General features: G+C 34.9%; 1 protein-coding gene across 1 annotated transcript in view; it reads left to right on the forward strand.

Moving 5' to 3' along the window:
- The window catches only part of LOC119571470 (putative helicase mov-10-B.1), a 29,372-nt gene extending 14,699 nt beyond the window's left edge, over positions 1 to 14,673 (forward strand). Inside the window, exon 4 of the mRNA XM_037918764.1 lies at positions 14,518 to 14,673. Coding sequence (XP_037774692.1) covers positions 14,518 to 14,658 — 141 coding nt within the window. The 3' untranslated portion in view covers positions 14,659 to 14,673. The remainder of the gene's footprint in view (positions 1 to 14,517) is intronic.
- The last annotated feature ends 536 nt before the right edge of the window (positions 14,674 to 15,209 follow it).

Here is a 15,209-nt window from a genome sequence, read left to right on the forward strand (position 1 = left end):
AAGGGTCAATTAGTAAGACCTGTGACTCAATTTTTTTGCTATCAATATTGATGCTGTTATTATCATTATAGACATTATCATCATAATGATACTGAAATTACTAACAGCAATATTAATAAGAGATATTTCTGAAAATCAAGGAAACGTGTAAACAGGTGAGATAACTAGTAATGTATAACTGGATCATAGGTATGGCTTCAATGGCAATACCTTGCAGAAAATTTGTTAGAAAGTGCTGTGAGTGCTAGAGCGAACTTGAGGAGAGGGACTGTTCCTAACAAGGCAGCAGAAGCCTCAAGAGCCTTACTTTTAATTGATCCACTGGCTAAAGATCATTGGGGTGCAGTGGGCACAGTGTTAAAAAGTGAAAGGAACCAGTTCTAATTAAGAAACACAAGTATTTCTCTGATAAGAGTTGTATGTCTCTAAAATTTCATGGTTCAATCTACTTTACAGAAAGATCAGTGGATAAGTAGGTCAAATTTGAACATGTCAGAACACTCAACTCAGAGAACCAAACAGCCCTTTCATGGCAAAGGTGCATTTAGAGGAGAAAAGAATCCTTTCTTCTCCCAATCAAATCATAAATGACTATTTGGTCCAGGGTCACCTCCTAGGCTGGCAAAATAGTTGGCCCCCCGGCTGGCCTCGCAGGGTGGTGACCAGAGGGCTAACATGGCCGTGGATAAACAAAATGCCACCACACATAAGAAATCACTTCCCAGTAAAGAGAACAAAGATATCTATCCTTCAGAGAGTAAACCTATTAGTTCAGAAGGATGTAAAAGAGAAATCAATGGGTAAGGTTTTTCTAAATCATCCAAAATGAGATTCAGTGGAAACTCAATCAGTATTAGATCTCACCAAATTGAACAAGTTCATAGTAAATTACCATTTCCAAATGACAACTACACCATATGTGCATAGATTCTTCATCAGGGAGTATTTATGGTATTGCCTGATATGAAGGACACATACTGGTACATTCCAGTAGATCCAAGGTTCATAAAGTTCCTAGCTTTCCTATTAAATTAACAATTTTACAGATTCAAAATCCTTGCTTTTGACCTAAGCATAGCTCCAAGATTCTTTACCAAAAAGCTAGTACCAGTTTGCACACGTCTGACATCACTAAGTCAACATTAATTTTTTTAAATTTGGATGATTGGCTGATTATAGCAAATTTAGTAGAGGACTGGAGCAGAATGCACTGAAAGGTTTGTCCTGAGTTTGAATTATTTTTCAAGTACTGGAGTCTCTCTTAGAGTAAGCTCATCAGAAAGGTTGTCAAACTAAGGGCATCCCAACTCAGATGCACATCAGCAGTAAACTGATCACAGTCAAAACCAGGTGTTTGAGGACATGGTGGGTCAATACAGTCTCATAGAAATAGATCTATTTGCATCCACTCGGAAACAGAACATAAACTCCTCTCAATTCATAGCTTGCATGAGTCTACATGTGTCGAATTTCTCCACAACGCTTTCAGACTAGGTATACAGGACAATGTCTCTGTAATAACAAACACTTTTAGAGATTTTTCCTCTTCCACAATTAGAGATTATGAAGCAGGATGGAAATTATTTAAGATGTTCTTCGTAAATAAGAACAAGGGAAAGGATAACATTTTAGCATTATTACAATTTGTAGCTTAAGAATACATTAGCTGATATAGTTAATACATATTTATGTGCAATGAAATTCCCTTTTAGGGTAGACATGGGAATACAGACAGATCAAGAAGCTTTGGACAAAATGAAAAAAGGATTCTTAAGACAATGTTTGTATAATAGACAAACTATTCCATCATGTTTTTTCTAGAACAGCCTAGATATAATTGAGTTTTTTTCTGCTAAAAATATTTTTACTAAAGCAATATTTTTGTTATCCTAGGCATCAGGATTGATAATATCCCAACTGGCAGCTCCAGCTAGGACACCTGTCCTAGCCAAAAATGATACATTCTCATAGATTAGGACTGGTTAAAGTTTCAGCTTGGATAGTGGATGGTAGTCACCATCCCCTTTTCCTGTAGCAGGCTCTAAGGAACTATTTAAATTCCTTTAGATCAGATAATGACAGACTATGGATAGATCCAAGAAATAACAGTCTGTAATGCTTGGGACTTGTATAAGATTATATGTTGAGTAATTAAAGAAGCACTTGCTAATGCAGTTCCTAGGGCAGATCAGGTCAGAAGCTGCACTTCATCCTAAGCATTTACAAGATTATTTGATGTAATTACAGTGCAAAATCAGAGACAATGGGCTGCGGTGGATTCTTTTGTGAATAGTTATTGAACTATGTATGTACCAAATACTTCACGTGTTATATTGACTACATTACTTTAAGATATGAAGTTGAAATGGATTAGTCCATGATAGCTGAATAGATAAAGGGTATAAATAGTTTACTACAAATCCATTTTATTTTCTTCCAAATGGTTTTCATGATGAGACACAAGTCAGTATGGAAGATTGTAGATGTAACTTTCAGAGTAATTAAGTTTTTCTTTATTTTCTGTTTTGTAGTAGTAGAATGTTAGTTTATTTAAGAAGTAATAGCTATTTTACTCCCAAAAACAAGTGATGGTTTGTTTGACAAGCAGCTAAATATATCCTCAGGAATTAGTTATAAAGTACAAGGTCTGAAGTATTGAAAACCTTTTTTATAATATGCATTAGAATTCTGACATTGCCAGTGAGGAAGGGTAAGGGTAGGGGAGATTCACGGAGGTGCTTTTATGATGTCTACAAGTCATGAAATTTTTTGATTTACTTTTAAGGTGCCAGTAAGCCTGGCATTCAGCTAGCAGTATGTCATAAAAATAGGGTTTCAATACTTTAAGCCTTTATTTAGGTTTATTTATATATATATATACAGAGGAGAAAGGTACCAGAAACCAGATTCTAAATCTGAAACTGACCATAGGGGAAAAACAGAGAACATCAGAAAGAACCATTACCTGTGTTCATAGATTACTTGAAGGCTTTGATACTCTGGAATTTCCAAAACACATCATCCAACTAATAAAAAGACATGTATGACCAACAACAAGTAACTGTAAGAAACAACTTATGGGTTAACAGAATGGTTTGAAGTCAACCAAGGAGTACGACAAAGTTGCATTCTATCTCCAACACCTTTTTAATAGTATTCTGAAGCAATTTGAGAGATGCTCTAGAGAATTTTGAAGGAAAACTGTAGAGTTGGAGAAAACAAAATATCAAATCTAAGATATGCCCATGATATAGTTTTAATGCCAGCAGTATCACGAAACTACAACAACTACTAGATAAAGGTAGAGAAGCAAGCAAAAAGGCTGGTTTGTTTCTTAATGCCAAGAAAAACTAAGATCATAAAGATTCGAAGATAACCGGCAATGAACGATGATGAACATGTTACAATCAATGGAATGGTTGTGGAAAATGTGAAAGTTTACTTATCTTGGAGTTGTTTTAAAATAATCATTATGATAATTCACCGGAGATAAAAAGAAGACTTGTCATTGCCAAAAAATGCCACAGTTGCTCTCAATAACATCGGAAAGACCGAAGCATTGCCTACGAACAAAGCTGAGGTTATTTAACAAATTTCTTTCCCAATTGTGTCATATGGTTCGGGGTGGGTTTGGGTGCTGAAGATAGACAAAAAAAAGTGATAGGAAACAGGGGAAGAGGCAAACCCGAAGACAAAGACTGAGCGATAACTCAAAGATATTTGCAGGCTGTCGGGGGGACAAGTTGAAAGAAAAGATCAATTTAAGGGGTGGGAAGGATGGGGAAGGTCCACGGGCTAAAATGAGCATACGTTATTGATGATGAATATATGTGTTAGTGTGTTGTGGATTGTGTGTGCACATATTATATTATTCTAGATAGATAAATAGATTTGAAAACACACACCAGTAGTTTAAAACAATATATATTTATGATATATATAAATTATATTTTAAAATTATAAAAATTTATAATATATATATATTATATAAAATTTAAAATTTTATTTTTTTTGTAATATTTTTTATATATAATATATAAAATTTTTTTTTTTTTAAATTTTATTTATATATATATATAATTTTAAATTATAAAATTTTATTTTTTAAATATTATATATATTTTTTAAATTTTTTTATATATAATATATATACTATATATTTTTTTTTATTATTTTAATATTAATTATATATATTTTTAAATAATATATATAATTTTTATAATAAATATAAATATAATTGGTGGGTTTTGGGTTGGGGGTGTGGGGTTTTAAATCTCTCCCCTCTCCTCTCTCTCTCTCTCTCTCTCTCTCTCTCTCTCTCTCTCTCTCTCTCTACATTATATAAAAATTATAGTAATATGTATATTAAAAGAATCATGGGAGACCTCAATGCCAAAGTAAGCAAAAGTCATTAAAAAATGACCCTGTGGAAAATTCGGTTTGGGAGAATAAAGAAAGAGGTAAAGATTTATTGAATTCGTAGAAAAAAATAATCTATTTATAACCAACACATTGTTCCAACCCACCGGGGGAAAATTGTACACGGGTTTTCACAGACAAAAAACACGAAACCCAAAATTTGCTACATTGTGTTAAACAGAAAGGGAAAAAGTTGTATAAAAAATGCAAGAAAGCCCTGGTGCCGACGGCAACAGGACCACCAACACTTCAACTTTCAAATAAGCCCCAAAAAAGATTTTGCGTCCAACCCCAATTAAAGCCGATACAAAAACTTGAAAAAAATTACAGAATACAGGGTAAAAACAAATTTGAAATACTCAATAAAGGGAAGAGTAAAAACACCAAATGGTTGGGGGATGAGGGAAAAGAACCCCGCTGGCATGCTTAAAAAACTACCCCAAAAGAAAAAAAAAAAATTCCCTTTGGGAAAATTGAAGAAACACTAAGTGAAATTGAAAAAAGATGATGCCTAAAATCAAAGGTATTAATAATCCAGTAAATAAATAACAAAAAAAAAAATTTCAAAGATTTTTGGACGAGAAAAAGAAAAAAATTTAAAAACATTGCCGAAAATTTAAAAACTTTCTATCAATAAGAAAAACAAAAAAGAACCCTCCCAAAGAGTAGAAACTCACAAAAAAAATTTTAAAAACCTACAATGGACCTATCAAAACGAAGATGGACTTGTTTTATGGGGGAAAAAAGAAGGCAAAGATAGATGGAAATCAATATTGTTCCAACCTATCAAAAAGAAAAAAGATCTAACAACAACATAATGGACTCAATGACGAAAGATGAACCACCCCACTGCTAAAAGAATCAAAGAATAACAAGAGGCCCCGGGAAAAGATGAAATAACAGCGAAAATTTAAGAAAGCTGGCCCCAAAGTGTTGAATATTTCCCCAAACTTTGTACGAAAATTTTGGAAAGAAAGAAAATGGCCAGAAGACTGGGTAAAATCAGTCTTTTCTCCCATACCTAAAAAGGTGAGCACTCCCAAAAGCAACAAAAACAGGACAAAATTTCATTAAAAGTCCAGCAGCAAAATTTTATTTAAATTTTTGGTGAAAGAATGAAATGAAGACGAGAAAAAATTTCAGATGAACAAGCAGGTTTTCGCCCTGGAAAAGGTACCAGAAACCCGATCTAAAAAAGGGAAAATTTAAATTTGAGAAAACAGAGAACATCAAAAAGCCAACCTGTTTATCGATTACTCGAAGCTTTTTGACTTGATCAAATATCCCCTGGAATAAAAATGAACGATATGAAAAATTTCCAAAAACATCATCAGCAATAAAAGACATGTATGACCAACAACAAGCAACTTAAGAACAACTTTTTTAAAATTATTTTGAAACAATATGAGATGTTTAAAAATTTTTAAGGAACTGTAGATGTTGGAGATACGAAAAATCAAATTAAGATATGCCATGATATAGATTTTAATTTTCAGCAGATACGAACTACAAAACTGTTAGATAAAATTAGAGAAACAAGTAAAAGGCTGGTTTTTTTCTTTTGCCAAGAAAATAAGATATGAAGATTCGAAGTAACCAAAGAAAAAAGATGGCATGTTTCAATCAAAGGAGGGTTGTATAAAAAGTTTAAGATTTACTTTTCTGGAAGGGGGTTTTAACTAATACATTGATTAACCGGGGGATAAAAAAGAAGAATTGCCCCTTGCCCAAAAAAGCCACAGTTTCTCTCAATACATTTTGGGAAAAACCGAGGGATTACCTTTCAGACAAAGCTGAGGTTTTTTGAACATTACTTTTTCCCCAATTGCATCATATGATTTGGGGTTGGGGGGCTGAAAAAATGACAAGAAAAAAAGGGAATAGTTTTAAATGTGGTGTTACAGGCGAATACTATGTATTAAATGGGGAGAAAAAAACAAATGATGAAGTGTGAAAAAGTAAATTTTAAAGAACGGCTGTTGGGCATCTTGAACAAAAAGGAAAATAAAATTTATTTGGGCAGTGATGAGAATAAAAATATTTAGAAAGACTGCGACAGGATGGTGAAAGGAAAAGAAGAAAGGGGCAAACCGAAGACAAGATGGTGAAACATCAAAAGAAAGTTTTCGGGTGTCGATGGTACAAGTAGAAGAAAAGCGCAAGATTTAGTTGATTGCCGAAGGATGGGGGAGAGTCACGGCTGCCCCAAAAATGAGCATACCCTTTTTGATGAATATGTATATAATACACACAACACACACACACACACACACACACACACACACACCCCAATTAACTTTAAAAGTGTGTGTTGGTGTGATATGTATGTATGTATATATGTGTGTGTGTGCATTTTGTGTTGCATTTGGTTGGGATGTGTGGTGTGTGTGTGGGGTGTGTGGGGTTGTTTTTTGTGTGTGTTGTGTGTGTGTGTGTGTGTGGTGGTGTTTTGTGTTGTGTGGGTTTTGTTGTGTGTGGTGTGTGTGTGTGTGGTGTGTGGTGTGGTGTTGTGCATGTGTGTGAGTGGGTTTTATCTTTTTTGTTCTTTTTTAGTGGTGTGTGTGATGGGGGTTGGATCGGGGTGTGTGCATGGTGTGAGTGCAGTGGTGGGGTGTGGTGTTGTGTGTGTGTGGTGTGTGTGGTGTGGTGTGTGTGTGTGGTGTTGTGTGTGTGTGGTGTTGTGTGTGTGTGGTGTGTGTGTGGTGTGTGGTGTGTGTGTGTGTGTGTGTGTGTGTGTGTGTATGTGTAAAATATATACATACATATATATGTATATATATATATATATATATATATATATATATATATATATATATATATATATATATATATAATCATATATATGTATGTATATATATTTACACATACACACACACACACACCACACACACACACACACACACACACACACACACACCACACACACGCACTCACACACACGCACTCACACACACGCACTCACACACACGCACTCACACACACGCACTCACACACACGCACTCACACACATGCACACACACACACACACACACACACACACACACACACACACACACACACACACACACACACACACACACACACACACACACACACACACACACACACACACACACACACACACACACACACACACACACACACACACACACACACACACACACACACACAAATGCACACACAAATGCACACACACACATATATACATACATACATATACACACACAAACACACACGTGTAAAGATATATGTGTGTGTGTGTGTGTGTGTGTGTGTGTGTGTGTGTGTGTGTGTGTGTGTATCTATATACATATATCAATCAATAACGGTATGCTCATGTTTGAGCAGCCGTGGACTCTCCACCATCCTTCGGCAATCAACTCAATCTTGCGCTTTTCTTTCTACTTGTACCATCGACAGCCCGCAAACATCTTTGATGTTGTCACTCAGTCTTGTCTTCGGTTTGCCTCTTCTTCTGTTTCCTTTCACCATCCCTGTCAGCAAGTCTTTCTCAATACTTTTATTCTCATCACATGACCAATAAACTTTAGTTTCCTTTTGTTCAAGATGTCCAACAGCCGTTCTTTACAATTTACTTTTTTCAGCACTTCATCATTTGTTTTCTTCTCCCTCCATTTAATACATAGTATTCGTCTGTAACACCACATTTCAAAACTATTGACCTTTTTCTTGTCTATCTTCTTCAGCACCCAACACTCAGAATCATATGATGCAATTGGGAAAAGTAATGGTTCAATAACCTCAGCTTTGTCTGTAAGGTAATGCCTCGGTCTTTCCAGATGTTATTGAGAGCAACTGTGGCATTTTTGGCAATGGCAATTCTTCTTTTTATCTCCGGTGAATCACATGTATTAGTTAAAACAGCTCCAAGATAAGTGAACTCTTTCACATTTTATACAACCACTCCATTGATTGTAACATGCTCATCATCGTTTACTGTTGGTTATCTTCGAATCTTCATGATCTTAGTTTTCTTGGCATTAAGAAACAAACCAGCCTTTTCACTTGCTTCTCTAACTTTATCTAACAGTTGTTGTAGTTCAGTGATACTGCTGACAATTAAATCTATATCATGGGCATATCTTAGATTTGATATTTCGTATTCTCCAACATCTACAGTTCCTTCAAAATTCTCTAAAGCATCTCATAATTGTTTCAGAATATATATTAAAAAGTTGTTCTTACAGTTGCTTGTTGTTGGTCATACATGTCTTTTATTAGCTGGATGATGTGTTTTGGAAATTTCATATCGTTCATGTTATTCCAGAGGATATTGTGATCAAGAGTATCAAAAGCCTTCGAGTAATCGATGAAACACAGGTATAGGTCTTTTTGATGTTCTCTGTTTTCTCTATGATCAAATTTCAGATTAGAATCTGGATTCTGGTACCTTTTCCAGGGCGGAAAACCTGCTTGTTCATCTGCAATTTCTTCTCGTCTTCAATTTCATTCTTTCAGCAATAATTTTCAATAAAATTTTGCTGCTGTGACTTATTAATGCAATTGTCCTGTTATTGTTGCATTGGAGTGCATCACCATTTTTAGGTATGGGAGTAAAGACTGATTTTACCCAGTCTTCTGGCCATTTTCTTTCATTCCAAATTTTCGTACAAAGTTTGTGGAAGTATTCAACACTTTCGCCAGCATTCTTGATTAGTTCTGCTGTTATTTCATCTATTCCGGGCCTCTTGTTATTCTTTGATTCTTTTAGCAGTGGCGGTGGTTCATCTTTGCTGTCATTGAGTCCAATTAATGTTGTTGTTAGATCTTTATTCTTTTTGTATAGGTTGGAACAATATTGATTCCATCTATCTTTGACTTCTTTTCCATCACATAAAACAAGTCCATCTTCAGTTTTGATAGTGTCCATTGTAGGTTTAAATTTTCGTGTGATGTTTCGTACTCTTTGGTAGAGTTCTTTAGTTGTCTTATTGATAGAACAGTTTTCAATTCTCTGGCAATGTTCATTTAAATATTTTTCTTTATCTCGTCGCAATAATCTTTGAAATTTTTTTTTTTGTTAATTATATCTTCAACTGGATTATTAATACCCTTTGATTTTAGGCATCATCTTGTTTCAATTTCACTTAGTGTTTCTTCAGATATCCAAGGGGAATTTGTTTTTTTCTTTTTGGCGATAGTTTCTTAAGCAGTGCTCAGCAGGAGTTCTTTTCCCTCATCCCACAACTCATTTGGTGTTTTATCATCTTCACATTGATTGAGTATTTCAAATTTGTTTGACACTGTAATTCTGTAATTGTTATCAAGAGTTTTGTAGTCGAGCTTTAGAGGTGGTGTTGGACGCAAAATCTTTTTGAGTCTTATTTGAAAGTTGATAGTAGTTGGTGGTCACTGTTGCCGTCGGCACCAGGTCTTGTCTTGGCATTTTTTATACAACTTTTCCATTTCTGGTTCAACACAATGTAGTCAATTTGGTTGCGTGTTCTTTTGTCTGGTGAAAACCACGTGTACAATTGTCTCGAGTGGTGTTGGAACAATGTGTTGGTTATAACTAGATTATTTTTACTACAGAATTCAATAAAATCTTCACCTCTTTCATTTATATCTCCAAGGCCGAATTTTCCACAGGTGTCATTTTTTAGATGACTTTTGCTTACTTTGGCATTGAGGTCTCCCATGATTACTTTTAATATACATATATATATATATATATGTATATATACATGTAGAGAGAGAGAGAGAGAGAGAGAGAAGCTGAGAGAGAGAGAGAGAGAGAGAGAGAGAGAGAGAGAGATGTATACACACACACCACACACACACACACAATTATATTTATATTTATATATAAATATATATATATATATATAAATATATATATATATAAATATATATATATATAAATATATATAATATATATATATATAAAATATATATATATATATATATAAATATATATATAAAAAAAAATATATATATATATATATAAATATATATATGTATATAAACATACATGTGTGTGTGTTTACAAATCTATTTATCTATCTAGATATATATATAGATATGTGCACACACACATACACACACACACACTAACACATATATATCATCATCAATAACGTATGCTCATGTTTGAGCAGCCGTGGACCTCTCCACCATCCTTCGCCACTTAACTTGATCTTTTCTTTCAACTTGTACCATCGACAGCCTGCAAATATCTTTGATGTTATCGCTCAGTCTTGTCTTCGGTTTGCCTCTTCCTCTGTTTCCTATCACTCTTTTTTTTGTCTATCTTCAGCACCCAACACTCGGAACCATATGACACAATTGGGAAAAGTAATTTGTTCAATAAACCTCAGCTTTGTTCGTAAGGCAATGCTTCGGTCTTTCCAGATGTTTTGAGAGCAAACTGTGGCATTTTTGGCAATGACAAGTCTTCTTTTATCTCCGGTGAATTATCATATGTATAGTTAAAACAACTCCAAGATAAGTAAACTTTCACATTTTCCACAACCATTCCATTGATTGTAACATGTTCATCATCGTTCATTGCCGGTTATCTTCGAATCTTTATGATCTTAGTTTTCTTGGCATTAAGAAACAAACCAGCCTTTTTGCTTGCTTCTCTAACTTTATCTAGTAGTTGTTGTAGTTCAGTGATACTGCTGGCAATTAAAACTATATCATGGGCATATCTTAGATTTGATATTTTGTATTCTCCAACATCTACAGTTCCTTCAAAATTCTCTAGAGCATCTCTCATAATTGCTTCAGAATACATATTAAAAAGGTGTGGAGATAGAATGCAACTTTGTCGTACTCCTTGGTTGACTTCAAACCATTCTGTTAACCCATAAGTTGTTCTTACAGTTACTTGTTGTTGGTCATACATGTCTTTTATTAGTTGGATGATGTGTTTTGGAAATTCCAGAGTATCAAAAGCCTTCAAGTAATCTATGAAACACAGGTATAGGTCTTTCTGATGTTCTCTGTTTTTCTCTATGGTCAGTTTCAGATTTAGAATCTGGTTTCTGGTACCTTCTCTCTCTGTATATATATATATAAATAAAAGCCTAAATAAAAGGCTTAAAGTATTGAAAACCCTATTTTTATGACATACTGCTAGCTGAATGCCAGGCTTACTGGCACCTTAAAAGTACATCAAAAAATTTCATGACTTGTAGACATCATAACAGCACCTCCGTGATCTCCCCTACCCTTACCCTTCCTCACTGGCAAATGTCAGAATTCTAATGCATATTATAAAAACAGGTTTTTCAATACTTCAGACCTTGTACTTTATAACTAATTCACTGAGGATATATTTAGCTGCTTGTAAGCAAAACATCACTTGTTTTTGGGAGTAAAATAGCTTATTTACTTCTTAAATAAAACTAACATTCTACTACTTACAAAACAGAAAATAAAGAAAAACTTAATTACTCTGAAAGTTACATCTACAATCTTCCATACTGACTTGTGTCTCATCATGAAAACCATTTGGAAGAAAATAAAATGGATTTGTAGTAAACTATTTATACCCTTTATCTATTCAGCTATCATGGACTAATCCATTTCAACTTCATATCTTAAAGTAATGTAGTCAATATAACACGTGAAGTATTTGGTACATACATAGTTCAATAACTATTCACAAAAGAATCCACCGCAGCCCATTGTCTCTGATTTTGCACTGTAATTACATCAAATAATCTTGTAAATGCTTAGGATGAAGTGCAGCTTCTGACCTGATCTGCCCTAGGAACTGCATTAGCAAGTGCTTCTTTAATTACTCAACATATAATCTTATACAAGTCCCAAGCATTACAGACTGTTATTTCTTGGATCTATCCATAGTCTGTCATTATCTGATCTAAAGGAATTTAAATAGTTCCTTAGAGCCTGCTACAGGAAAAGGGGATGGTGACTACCATCCACTATCCAAGCTGAAACTTTAACCAGTCCTAATCTATGAGAATGTATCATTTTTGGCTAGGACAGGTGTCCTAGCTGGAGCTGCCAGTTGGGATATTATCAATCCTGATGCCTAGGATAACAAAAATATTGCTTTAGTAAAAATATTTTTAGCAGAAAAAAAAATCAATTATATCTAGGCTGTTCTAGAAAAAAAACATGATGGAATAGTTTGTCTATTATACAAACATTGTCTTAAGAATCCTTTTTTCATTTTGTCCAAAGCTTCTTGATCTGTCTGTATTCCCATGTCTACCCTGAAAGGGAATTTCATTGCACATAAATATGTATTAACTATATCAGCTAATGTATTCTTAAGCTACAAATTGTAATAATGCATAAAATGTTATCCTTTCATTGTTCTTATTTACGAAGAACATCTTAAATAATTTCCATCCTGCTTCATAATCTCTCATTGTGGAAGAGGAAAAATCTCTAAAAGTGTTTGTTATTACAGAGACATTGTCCTGTATACCTAGTCTGAAAGCGTTGTGGAGAAATTTGACACATGTAGACTCATTTAAGCTATGAATTGAGAGGAGTTTATGTTCTGTTTCCGAGTGGATGCAAATAGATCTATTTCTATGAGACTGTATTGACCCACCATGTCCTCAAACACCTGGTTTGACTGTGATCAGTTTACTGCTGATGTGCATCTGAGTTGGGATGCCCTTAGTTGACAACCTTTCTGATGAGCTTACTCTAAGAGAGACTCCAGTACTTGAAAAATAATTCAAACTCAGGACAAACCTTTCAGTGCATTCTGCTCCAGTCCTCTACTAAATTTGCTATAATCAGCCAATCATCCAAATTAAAAAAATTAATGTTGACTTAGTGATGTCAGACGTGTGCAAACTGGTACTAGCTTTTTGGTAAAGAATCTTGGAGCTATGCTTAGGTCAAAAGCAAGGACTTTGAATCTGTAAAATTGTTAATTTAATAGGAAAGCTAGGAACTTTATGAACCTTGGATCTACTGGAATGTACCAGTATGTGTCCTTCATATCAGGCAATACCATAAATACTCCCTGATGAAGAATCTATGCACATATGGTGTAGTTGTCATTTGGAAATGGTAATTTACTATGAACTTGTTCAATTTGGTGAGATCTAATACTGATTGAGTTTCCACTGAATCTCATTTTGGATGATTTAGAAAAACCTTACCCATTGATTTCTCTTTTACATCCTTCTGAACTAATAGGTTTACTCTCTGAAGGATAGATATCTTTGTTCTCTTTACTGGGAAGTGATTTCTTATGTGTGGTGGCATTTTGTTTATCCACGGCCATGTTAGCCCTCTGGTCACCACCCTGCGAGGCCAGCCGGGGGGCCAACTATTTTGCCAGCCTAGGAGGGTGACCCTGGACCCAAATATTCATTTTTGATTTGATTGGGAGAAGAAAGGATTCTTTTCTCCTCTAAATGCACCTTTGCCATGAAAGGGCTGTTTGGTTCTCTGAGTTGAGTGTTCTGACATGTTCAAATTTGACCTACTTATCCACTGATCTTTCTGTAAAGTAGATTGAACCATGAAATTTTAGAGACATACAACTCTTATCAGAGAAATACTTGTGTTTCTTAATTAGAACTGGTTCCTTTCACTTTTTAACACTGTGTCCACTGCACCCCAATGATCTTTAGCCAGTGGATCAATTAAAAGTAAGGCTCTTGAGGCTTCTGCTGCCTTGTTAGGAACAGTCCCTCTCCTCAAGTTCGCTCTAGCACTCACAGCACTTTCTAACAAATTTTCTGCAAGGTATTGCCATTGAAGCCATACCTATGATCCAGTTATACATTACTAGTTATCTCACCTGTTTACACGTTTCCTTGATTTTCAGAAATATCTCTTAGTAATATTGCTGTTAGTAATTTCAGTATCATTATGATGATAATGTCTATAATGATAATAACAGCATCAATATTGATAGCATTAGTAAAAAAAAAGACTTTTTTCCTGCAAAGAGAATGTGATATAACTTGAGGTCACAAGGTCTACTAATTGACTCCTTTGTAGCTAAGCACTTGTAGAGCTGTGTATGTGCAATGACATTTCACAAAATAATACAGTGAACACATTTTCCTGGTGACATGGGATTAGTAGGTTTGGGTAAATATGTGATCTCATTTAAGAATCTTTTTCCAGATATATAAACGGGAACCCAACAGCAGAATTCTGGTAGCTGCCCCCTCAAATGCTGCATGTGACAACATAACAGGAAGACTATTAGAGCATATATCCAGAAGGCATGTGTTCCGGATGCATTCAAAATCCAGAGAAATGTAAGTTTTGTAATTACAGCAGTGCTGTTTTTTTTATAAACTCTTAAGTAATTTCTCTATACCAGTATAGAAAAACTATAAGATGACTTAAAAAATACAATTTCTTAAAAATTAAATATTAAATAATTTTCAGGTATAAACTGTGTGTGTGTGTGTGTGTGTGTGTGTGTGTGTGTGTGTGTGTGTGTGTGTGTGTGTGTGTGTGTGTGTGTGTGTGTGTCTCCTTGTTGCAGGAGAAGCATTTACCTCTACGATTGAGGGGATTGGAGCGGTTGGGAGTTGAAGTGGCTGCCCTCTTAGAGGTGAGAAGACCTGGCAGTGGTACGATCAGTATGGGTGTGTACACCTACTACTGGTTGGGCCGCAGCGATGGTCATCACCTCCAGGGAGTAGCCATAGCCATCTCCAACTGACTTCAACCCTCTGTAGTTGAGGTAACACCAGTTGATGAGCATATTATGGCATTGAGACTGAAGAATGCTTTTGGCTTCATATCTCTTTTTGCTGTATATGCACCTACTGATGATTGCAAACTCAATGTGAAAGGGGGCCAAA

The sequence above is a fragment of the Penaeus monodon genome, chromosome 4, assembly GCF_015228065.2.
Source record: "Penaeus monodon isolate SGIC_2016 chromosome 4, NSTDA_Pmon_1, whole genome shotgun sequence".
Classification (NCBI taxonomy): Eukaryota; Metazoa; Arthropoda; class Malacostraca; order Decapoda; family Penaeidae; genus Penaeus; species Penaeus monodon.